This window comes from Ctenocephalides felis, unplaced genomic scaffold (genome assembly GCF_003426905.1).
Source record: "Ctenocephalides felis isolate EL2017-DRISC unplaced genomic scaffold, ASM342690v1 CF-g0.4_SCAFFOLD_01170, whole genome shotgun sequence".
In the NCBI taxonomy this organism is placed as follows: domain Eukaryota; kingdom Metazoa; phylum Arthropoda; class Insecta; order Siphonaptera; family Pulicidae; genus Ctenocephalides; species Ctenocephalides felis.
Window position 1 is genome coordinate 25,864,696 of NW_020537324.1, and position 11,676 is coordinate 25,876,371.

Genomic DNA, 11,676 nt, shown 5'->3' on the forward strand with positions numbered 1-11,676 from the left:
ATCTAGTATAAATTTTATTTATCTAAATATTACTTTCAGATAATTGAGTTGTATGATCATATAAAAATCAGAAGACATTCTTCAGTTAGTTCCAGATCTTTTAGAAAGAATGCAAGCTCTGACTGAATTGCACAAAGAAGGTTAAATAATTACAAATGCCAACCAAATAAAATTTGATTGAACAACTGATTTGCTAATGTAAATTTTCCTTTCAGCAAGTAACTTTACGAAGTCCCTAGCAGAACTAGAAACACTACAAAAACTATTACAACAGGTGTGCAAAACAACAAAGCACTTCTACAAGGTGTTCAAGAAGTTTTTGCTTCGTCCTTACAAAATATAATACAGAAATTGCAAAGTTGGATGAACGATTGAACAAGATTTCAAAAATAATTTTATAATAATCTGCCTGTTTTTAATACTATTACTATTTATTACTAAGACAATATTATTTTGCTTCACTTATTTATAAAACTTTGTTGTATGCATTATTGTGCTTCATTATATCTAATTCGCTTTAATAATTTTATAATTAAATTTGTTAAGTAGTTTTGTTTATTACCTCTAGTGTATGAGTGGAGTTACTTACAAGTGACATTATGTTGAGGATTGATGAGAACAAAAAGCACAAAAACACAAAAATTTTATAAACTGTTAGCTTCACAAGATCTAGCATAATACTAATTTTTTCAGTACTACTTTACATTAAAGTAGAAAGATATTTTCAAGTAATTCTAGAGGGCAATACTAAACATTTCACTTCTTTAAAAATGAGAGATTGGCAACAAATTCAAATTTGAAAAATAGTTATTCAGTATGCATTCAGGTTTGTATTTCATGTATACAAAACTGTTGTTCTCCATTATTATTTGATAATAGTCTATCAATATATTTCATTCTTACATGAGCTGTTTATTCATAGCTTTAGAGAAGGTTTCGGTTTAGAGAAGATAAACATAATTGATTTTAAAATCTCTTTACAATACATATGGCTAATTTTTCTTTCATTTTTTGTCTACTTCTTGACTTCACTTACTTCTATTTTGAATGTAATAATTTCCATAATCTGATAGCTTTCTGTGGTACACAAAAACAAGAAGTAGGTTGTTCCATAGAAAAATAAACAAGTTCATTAAAAATTAACAAATATATCACAGTACGCTAAATCCAATTCATTTGACTCCCTTTCTAGAGGTTCACATTCAGAAGCAGAGCACCTAAGTTGGGAAATAAAAATTAATAAACAATTTCAAACTTCATAATCCTTTGCAAAATTAATTCATCTGTATTTCCACTTCTAATTCTAAGTGATTTTTCTGGAATCAACTATAAGATTATTGAAGTGTTTTATTCAAATTTTGAAAAAGTGATTGAAGATAATCAGTCGTTAAGCATTAAAGAATCATTTCTATTTCCATGGACAATAGTAAGCTATGTGCTATAGTATCATATGAAGTGCATTTTGTAATAGTTTAATTGAATTACTGTAATTCTGTAAGTTAATTTATTTTTACTCCAGTAAGATAAAGTTTGGACACACATTTTAATTAGCATGTACATTATTATGTCCATTAATGTGTTCAAAAACATGAGCAGGCAAATCGTTTCAAGTACTCAATTAAAATTTAGTATTAAACCACAACACTCCTGCAAGTTTTGGAATTAAAAAATGGATACAGAGGAAAATTATTAATACACCAGCATTTAAGTTTATAACATTTTATTATGAACTTTTGTAAATTAAATCTAGAACCCACTTTTGGAAAAACCATTTGTTTTTTCCACTCTTGTAACGTTCCTCGAATTTAACACGGGTTTGAAACGAGCCTTCTTCCTCTTCATGGGGTCCTTCAAATCCTTGACGGTTGGTTTGTGCTCTAATGATAGGTCAACGGTGTACCTAGTTGGCATCAAGTGGTTGTAGTTTAAAACCTGCAGAAATTCATTAATCATTTCAACAGTGCTCAATTGGAACTTAATCCGAGTCATGCCAGTAAATGACAATGTAAAAGTTTCTATTTGATTTTAATGATAAAAATCAGCAGGCTTTACTGAGAACAGGAATCCATAAACTACTCCTAGTCCACTTTAAAGAATCAAGTTTATCCAAAGCTAGCAAATTTTATAGTGTCACAAATTGAGGTTATCAAAGTTATTGAACCATTTAGATGCTTAGAAATAATTAGTTAAAAAGAAGTCCCATTCAAAACATGAAGCAGAATCTATTACTTCAATATCCATACCCGCCTTATCCATTTATTTATGTAAATAAATTATGTAATGCAAAGAAATCTTCCAAGCCGCTTCACAATTACAAAAGTATAAAACAATGCACAAAATAACAGACAATTGCCCAGCAATTCTTTTAAGCACTATAAAACTTTGTAAATCATCATCCATAATGCAAATATACAAAATATCTTCAAATTAAATTTTATCCGCAAACTTGATAAAATGATCTATATTTATGTTTAAAAGAGTATAATAACATACAAACAAATTTGATTATATTCTGTCTACGGGTTGTTATACTTTGAGTCTAGTGCGTTTTCTTGGGAAAACAATGATCTCATTAAATAATTTTATCATGTAAGTACTCCTAATTAATTAACAGCATAAACAATTTATGAAATATAGTAATATCGCATAAGATAGGTATATAAAAATTAATAACCTTATTGTAAACTATGTACAAAGAAATTCAGCACAGCGTGAAGCTTAAGCAAACGGGTTGTTATAGTTTACATCAAGTCAAATGAAATGTATATTATTTACTAACCTTAATGAAAGGCTTTATCTTTGATCGCTTGTGGAGCTTAGCCTTGCCCATTCTCTTGTGTACTTTCCTTGGGTACCTATCAATACCAGCTACAAGTGCGTGGCCGTATTGTTTTTCTGAGGTACCATCATCAAAGTTTTGGATGACGATGGCTTTGCGACCAGCATAGCGCCCGCTCAATACGAGCACCACTTTACCAGATTTCATAATCTTCCCCATTTTGATCTAAAAACAAAGCACGAAAACTTTAGTTTACTTTGATACCGTAGAACTGAAAAGTTAACATCTATAACCTAAAAATATGACATGCCAAGATGAAATTGTTATCGAACTCTCTTACCTAAAGAGTTTTGATTTATATAATATTTATATGTAACTACACGAGAATTTAGAATAGGCTACGGAAACCTATAAGATGGTATATAAAATATATAACTACCAGTTGCCAAAATAATAATTTGCACAGATAATAAACAAAATAGGTTATCAAAAAGAATAAGGACAATATAAATATTATCACAATTTTGAACACATTTCGTCACTCACGTCGATATTATTTATTTTAGATTATAGATGTTTTAGAATTCAGTTTATTGAGGAAAAAATATGTACTCACATCTAAAACGTCCTACCGGAAAAGAAACTATTTATTTCCCCTCACAGCGACATAGAAAATTGTTGTCGAGAGTAGAAACTACGCGAAGGACTGAAGTTAGGCATAGAACATCAAAACCAGTTTTTTTCTTCTGCATGTTGGCAATGCGTTTGATAATTGAGCATGGATCAGAGTGCTGTCATTTTGACAGTTGTTTGACTTAAGCTTAAAAGATGAAAGTTAGACAAGTTAGTTCTAATTCATAATTCTTAGAATTGTAATTTTTATCGCCAGAAAGATTACAGTATAAGCTTTAATATTTTAGTTATGTGTAAATAAAATTATATCAATATAGAAAATAGTTTATATTAAATAAATCAAAATGGAAACAGGCATTGAATCAATGAACAATGGTGCGATAACTATCAAATTTCATGCTTTCAATTCATAAGTTGATGATTAAACATCTATTGTTTATATTTAGATTTACAAACGAAAATTACATCACTTGCTGCAAGAATCACATTACTAGAAACTGAAAAAATACAAGAGAGAAATTCATTCGATGGGCAAAGAGCAAAAATGAAAGATTTATTTCTACAGAAGGAAGGTAAACAAAACAGAGAGTTTTAAACTAATAATTTAGTATATTTTAATTTTAATCCATTTTAATTTAGTTGCGAATGTTATAGTTGATTTCAATGGCTTTCAAGTTGCCATACCTAATTACAAATACATACAATGAATTGAAAATACAAGTGCAATCGAATATGATCTAATTATATAATTGTAATAAATCTAATTCTTCATAAAATATTGCAATAATTGTTAAAAAGTCAATTTGATTTTTGCAGTATTGATATTCTGATCCTGAGCAAAATCTTATATTTAATTTTTGATAAACACAATTCATTCATTCATTTGTATATCTTTATGGTTTACATTTTTATAGATAAATACGAGTTCAAATTCTGATATCATTAAAACATAAGCTAATATAAAGCACTAAGATTATAGAAACATTATTTTTATATTAAATGAGTAGTTCATTTCTTGTAGATCATTATATTTGCTTTTATTGACCTGAAATACTACAAAAAACAATGTATAAGAATGAGTTAGTTATATTATTCAACTTTTAATATTTCAGGTGAAGTAATGCAATTAAAAAAAGAAAATTCTACATTATTATCTGAATTACAAAAATTAACACAAGAATTGGACGAGGCTAAAAGCCAATTAGTTGCAACAGGTTATCAAATGGAAACGGATTTAAAAGAACAACAATCTAAAGCACAGGAAGAAATCGCTACATTACAGCAGCTTGTTCATGGTATATATTTCATTTTTTTCATAAATGATAAGTAATAAATTGTCTATTTTTTATCATTTTTAAGTTAGAAATTTTCATATAACATTTTTATAGTAAAAAAATCTATACTATATTACAATACATATACTTTAAATTTGTTAGTCAATAAAAGATTTTGTTAACAATTCTCTACACAATTTATATTTTGTAGAGACAATTGAAGAAAATAGCAGTTCTAGGTCATTATTTGATAGTGAAATTTCTCGATTAATGGCTGTAGTTGAGAAACTACAAACTGAGAACAAACAACTTCGAGCAAAAGAACAAGTAGGTTTAAAATAATTCATATTATGTTATTCAATGTGTATGCATATGATCTATACATATGTTGTTTATATCTGATTACATTCAACTGCAACAATTATTAATTATTATGTAACAGGAAAGTGCAAGTTTAGCTCCAGCAGTCGTTTTGTCAGCAATGACTAAAACGTTAGCAAGAAAACTTGGTGCAGATTCTATAGATAGCAATGATGAAACAAAAAAAGGCATAAGACATGTATGTTATCACACATTATGATCTATTGAAATATCTGTTTCATCAAGGTTAACACAAAATTATTAATATAGGCTCAAGAAGATGCTGAAGTACTGCGTTCATTAGTGGTTCCCTTAGAAGAAGAAATTAAAGCTTTAAAACAAAAGTTGAGATCAGCAGATGAACAATTACAAATGTACAACCAAGAAAAAAGTAGTAATAGATTGTCTTCAAATGGAGAAAATTTAGAAGACACTTCTTTATTAAATTCCAGTGTACATTCATCACATAATGGTAATATATACACATTTATATATACATCAGTGGCGGATCCAGGGGGGGGGGGTCACGGGGGTCATGACCCCCCCCTGAGCCTGTTGTAGGACTTAGATAAAACACTAATTTAACAACAAAATTACTTCATAATGATTTCATTCACCAAACAAATTATATAACTTAAATATTTAACTGATTGTAGACGAATGGCGGAGTCAAAATCCCTAAAATTTAAGGATTTCCAATCGTATTGCGAATAGCTGTTTTATTACAGTTTAGGGAAAAAAAATTCATTCAAAATTCAAAAAATTAAACTGACTGTGAGTGGCCCTTACGCATGAACTTTCTGTAATATTACATCTGTAAATGTTAATCAATATATAAACTAGCTGTAAGTGTAATTCTGTCTTAAGGCAATTAGGGCATCGTGCCTTAAGGCAAATTGCTGGAACTTCCCGTACCAAAAATTATTATTTTTTTAAAACAATTAACATTTTTGAAAAAAATTACTTCGAAAAAAAATAGATTTTTGAGAAACTATAAAATTGACAAAATATTACTTTTTTTTAAAAAAAAAATTTTTTTTGAAAACAAAAAATTTTTTTTTAAAAAAATGTTTTCTTTATTTTGACATATTTTGGAAATTTTGAACTTTTTTTCAAAGCAATCGCACTGCTTGAACTGCATAGAGACGAAATGTCAAAGCACGCAAGTGCCGCGCCGCCGTCTAACGCATAAGCATTGGTACGGAGCCCATAGGAATGTAAAAAAAATGTATACTTATTGTTAAATCTCTATAAATATCTGATAATTTGATGTGCATATGTCTAATGATCATTTTTAACCGCCCAATGGCATTTTTTTTTTACTTTTTTCATTAGATCTCCGAAACCGCTAGACCTGCCTTTATGAAAATTTGATCAATTCTATATCTTGTCAATACAAGTAAAATGTTTTTTGAATTATTCAAATCGGACGCTCCGTTCTCTTAAAAACGGAGGTACCGTTTTTGGCACTTTTTGCCCCGTATCTTCGGAACGGCTAGACCTGCCTTCGCCAAAAACTAATCAGCACGTCTCCTTATCAATACGAATCGAATGTTTTTTGAATTATTCAAATCGGTTGATCCGTGTTCCCGAAATCGTCGACGAAAATTTGTATCCGACATACATACACACACGCACATACATACATACATACACACACACACACACACAACACATACCCATTTTTTCTAAGGTATGCCAAATGTTCAGAAACCTCTGAAACGTGAAGATTATGAAAATTTTCATTTTCGATTTTTTTGCGATTACTATAACTTGCCCTACGGGAAGTTAACTAGTGGTGTTTGGCATCGTGCCTTAAGGCAAATTGCTGGAACTTCCCGTACCGTAACGAAATGTTCGAGGAATATTAAATGTTTTCAAATAGATTATTATAAATATTTTAACAGGGTCTAATATTTATAAGAACTATATAAACTGAATTGCAAAGTTAAAACTATTTATTTATAGTATATAAGTTTTAAACTTAGTCAGAATTAAATTAAAATCTAATTATTTTCTATATACAAAAAAAAAATTTTAAAAATTTTTTTTTGAAAAGCAATTATTTTGTCAAAACAAGCAGAAAGTTTTTTGAATCATTCAAACCGGTCGTCGCTCAGTTCTCTCTAAAACTGCCATTTTTTGCATATTTGGCTCAGTATCTTCGAAATTGCCGGACCTGCCTTTGCCAAAAACTAATCATCACCTCATCTCACAATCATTACAAACTCAATGTTATTTAGATTTGTGTTTTCTGCACTCTTTACTCCGTATCTCCGTAACTGCTGGACCTGTCTTTGCCAAAAACTAATCAGCACATCTCCCTAACAATAAGAATCGAATGTTTTTTGAACCATTCAAATCGGTTAAACCATACCCCTGAAAACGTGGACGAAAGAATGCGGACATACAAAACACACTCACACATCCATTTTTTCTGAAGTATGGCAAAGTGTTCAGAAACCTTCAAAACGTTAGATTTTCGGCCTATTACTATAACTACCCTATGGGAAGTTAATAATGACTGATTTAGAGAAGTATTCCTAATCGCTGTAAACCATTTTGAAGTGAGAAACTATTGCAAATTGTTTTTATTTTCAAATATAGTAATTATTTTTTTTTGAAAATGGTTTGAATATTACACATTGATGGAAAACAAACACATACAAAATACGAAGCCGAATACAAACACACGGTGAATTTTTTAAAAACGCGGCCAAATAATCCAAACTTTAATTATCATAAGTAAACCACTTGTCGCAGGCCTTAATATAGTTTAGTACGTTCATTTAGAGCAGAAACTCTATCGCCATGCAAAGTTTTGCTTAAATCGCCAAAAAATAGCAATCTATTATGAAAAAGAAACGACTTGACCGATCTTCGCCAGAAACCATTTATTTCCAAATGATATCAATCGAATAGTTTAAGCAAAAACGATTAAAAATTTTTGACAAAAACATGACGATAATTTCTGCACTTTTCTGTCAATAGTAAAGAAAACGGATCGACCAATCGTCTCAAAAAACTAATCAACGCAAGCGCTTATTCAGTTCCATTTTATAGTTTTTTAAATTTTAACATCGGTTCAGACGAGAAAACGTCGAGGAAAGATCAAATTTTGACACACGTCAAAGACGCAGATTATTTTTTATAAAAATACACATATATAGGGTTAGGCGGGTCTAATTTAACTTTGAGCAATTATATTGTGAAAACTAAACGAAAAACATAACAACCAATCAGACATATCAAACAAAAAATCGTCTGACTATGTTTTAGTACAACTTACAGCTAATTCATCACATAAATGTGTTTTTTTGCTGTTTTTAAAAAAATGTCACTTGGTCTTTTCTTACCCCATAGGCGGGGTAAAATCGGCGAGAGGACAAACAATCCAATTTACTATTTTTAATTTTAAAGGGATTTAACGAAATAATAGCTACATTATTCAACCAATGAAAAATATGAATTTTATAGATACATTTTTTACAGAGATAACTCTGTATATAACCTTGATTCGATATTTTGTCCAAAATATTCTCCAGCAGAGTTGGAATAAAGATTTATTTAATTTATCTCTTGTAAAAATGCTTTTTTAACGTCGTAAGAATCAGGGTGATGGCTGGTTGTACATTTTTCCCTCTACTTTCAAATATTGTTAAGAAATTCTTAACTTTACTTGTTTTTGAGATATCGGTAGTGGACCTTTTTACCCGCGAATCTTTACGCCCCGCTCTTTCTAATATATATATATATATATATATATATATATATATATATATTAAATTTGTTACATACTCATTGAGGACTTTAAAAACTTTTCAATTATGACCCCCCCCTGACGCCGAAGCTGGATCCGCCACTGATATACATATTTATATATGTACCCTTTATATATATAGCAGTATAATTTGTTTCGTAACTACACTTGTATGTTGAATTGCTTGTATCCCAAAGCAATTTTTTCCACATAAATACATTGAAATGCCAATAATTTATTCCAGCTTTGTGATTTTTGCTAAGTTTTATATAACTATGAAAATAAATTCACTATTTAATAACTTATTTATTTATTTTTTTTGTTCATTCATGATATTATTTACTCACTCAAAGTTTGCAGCTCGATTTTTGCTCGTAAGTCGCAGCAACGAATCGCTCTTTTAGCGGCTCGTATCTCGAAACACTCATATGTCGGGTCACTTGTAATTTGGGGTACCACTATATATATATATATATATATATATATATATATATAATGATAAAATTATTAATTAAAAAAAATATTAAAATTATTAGATTTTGTAACATTTACCTCTCTTTTCAGTCTGTGATATGTGCAGCAACTATGAAGCTCAGTTAGTACGTGCTCAACAGTCAGTATTATCTTTAGAAAATAAATTATCATTTTCTGAACAAAATACTGAGCGGGCAAATGAAAATATAAAACGAGAAATTCAGTTGCGGAGCGAAATGCAAGCGAAATGGGAACATCAAAAAGATCAGTATAAATCACAGGTATTGAACATATTTTTGCCTATTACTTTAGTGTTGTAATATTTGTTTTACCATGTAGTTTTACTAATTTTAGGTAGAAGAACTTTGTAGCAGAACTGTTGCGACTGAAAAGGAATTAGCTGAATTAAAATTACGATTTCCCCAATTTTGTAGCCAGATTATGGAGCAATTATCTAGTCTAACCCAGCAGCGAGAACAAGTGCATTTATATATGATGAAGTGAGTGTAATATAATATTTTTTAATATTTATGTACATGTAATTTGACAATGATATACATTTGAAAAACATCAAATCATAGATTAAAGGCTGAAAATGAAAACCTTCTTGGAAAGCACCATGCACATTCTCAGAAACTGCAGAGTGAAATGATTAATTTACCAGATAAAGTGGAGGTACAACTTCTTTTAAATAAATATTAAAATTAATTAATAAACGTGTTTTTCTAATAACTGTTTTACCTAAGGAGTTGCAAGAACTCCTACTTAGGTCACATGAAGAATTAATTGCTGCAAAAGTAGCAGCAGAAACATATGCTGAGAAAGAACAAACTGTTAAATGTGAAATTCTGTTACTGAGGGACCAAATGGTTATGGAACAACAGCAGCGTGAAACATTAGAAAATAGTTTAGTTCAAGAAAATAATAATTTGAAGTATGTCGAAATATAATTTAGCTATAAATTACATTGTGTTATGGTTGATTTAAATTTTTATATCAGGAGGCAAATTCATCAACATGAACAAGAACGAAGAAGTTTTAGTGCTAATCGGGAGAAAATGGAACATTTCGGTAGACAATATGAAGAGTGTTCAAAACAAAATGTAAGATTTTACTTTTTAATAATATTATATAAATCTGAGCTTTTGAAACCTGTAATTCTGAGCCATAACTCATGTTTTAAGATATTCTTAAAAAACATGCCCACAATGATTTTTTCTTTCTTTTCTATCTTTTATATTGTGTATATATATATATATATATATATATATTCATTTATTTATTTATTTATTTGTATTTATTTATTTTAGAAACAATTGGAACTTATAGTCCACGATCTTAGGCAGAGAGTTGCCTCTTTACAGCAAGAGTTAGACAATAGTGAAGCAGTACAAAAAGACTTCGTAAGGTTGTCCCAATCTTTACAAGTAGAGTTAGAAAAAATTCGTGCTGAGGACACGCAAGTTAGGTGGCAACATGATGAAGATGTTGAAGAATGTCCAACTTGTAGGCATGGATTTAATGTGACTCGAAGGAAGGTAAGCATCTATTTGAATTCTCTGTTCACCTATAAAATTATGGTATGATTAATGTTTTGATTGACTTTCTAGCAACACTGTCGACATTGTGGACAAATATTTTGCTCAGTTTGCTTGACGCATGTTGTTAAAAGTGGTCCAAACAGTCGACCGTCTCGTGTGTGTGATGTTTGCCATACACTTTTGGTGAAAGAAACTGCTCCTTACTTTAGTACTGAACCTCCACATTCTCCAGATTAAGTATCACATAGTTTATATTGTTATTTGAGATTTAATAAATACATATACATAGTATAATATACGTTTTTTTATAAATTTTTGTTTTCCAAGAATAGCACTATGTATATATATAAATACATATACATAGTAAAATATACGTTTTTTTATAAATTTTTGTTTTCCAAGAACAGCATTCGAAATTGTATTTATATTGAACTTTTGGTGAACCATTTAGGTATGGGGAAAATCTATTTTATCCATGGGGGTAATATTAACTTAGACAAAAATATTTTGGGGTGATGTTTGAAAAAGTTTCCCGAACGCTGCTCTGCAGGAACCTATAAATCTCAACAACTAAAAGATATAAAAATTGAACTAAAAATATTATATCTACAAAACTTGTTAGACCATTAATACGCACGAAGAACAAATTTTGCGGTCATTCCTAATGCACCATCTCAAAAAATACCAAATATTGTCTATATATTTAAAGATTTTTAGAAGTCTTAATAATGTTGTACATCAAATCTAGAAAATCAATAATATCCGTTTTTTATGAATAATTATCCACATATAAGATTTTATTCATAAAGAATTTGAAGATTTTTCGGTTTGTTACAAACATTCAAGCTTGTGGGT

At 29.5% G+C, this 11,676-nt stretch overlaps 1 protein-coding gene and 1 pseudogene across 1 annotated transcript; one reads left to right on the forward strand and one right to left on the reverse strand.

Annotated features, from left to right (window-relative positions):
• Nucleotides 1–1,132: 1,132 nt before the first annotated feature.
• Nucleotides 1,133–3,549, reverse strand: LOC113367003 (annotated as a pseudogene).
• A 50-nt stretch (nucleotides 3,550–3,599) lies between these two features.
• Nucleotides 3,600–11,058, forward strand: LOC113365914 (rab GTPase-binding effector protein 1-like). The gene is made up of 13 exons (XM_026607457.1): nucleotides 3,600–3,787; nucleotides 3,859–3,984; nucleotides 4,525–4,707; nucleotides 4,898–5,013; nucleotides 5,129–5,245; nucleotides 5,317–5,518; nucleotides 9,371–9,561; nucleotides 9,635–9,780; nucleotides 9,862–9,955; nucleotides 10,027–10,214; nucleotides 10,281–10,383; nucleotides 10,591–10,818; nucleotides 10,891–11,058. The coding sequence occupies exons 1-13, from the start codon at nucleotides 3,757–3,759 to the stop codon at nucleotides 11,056–11,058; spliced, it is 1,893 nt and encodes a 630-aa protein (XP_026463242.1). The 5' UTR covers nucleotides 3,600–3,756.
• The last annotated feature ends 618 nt before the right edge of the window (nucleotides 11,059–11,676 follow it).

Excerpts from the sequence above, each read along its gene's own strand:
- LOC113365914 (XM_026607457.1), top strand. The coding sequence starts at position 3,757 with ATGGAAACAGGCATTGAATCAATGAACAATG. Across the intron at positions 4,708-4,897 it reads ATTACAGCAGCTTGTTCATG|AGACAATTGAAGAAAATAGC; the intron begins GTATATATTTCA and ends TATATTTTGTAG. Across the intron at positions 10,384-10,590 it reads AAGAGTGTTCAAAACAAAAT|AAACAATTGGAACTTATAGT; the intron begins GTAAGATTTTAC and ends TATTTATTTTAG.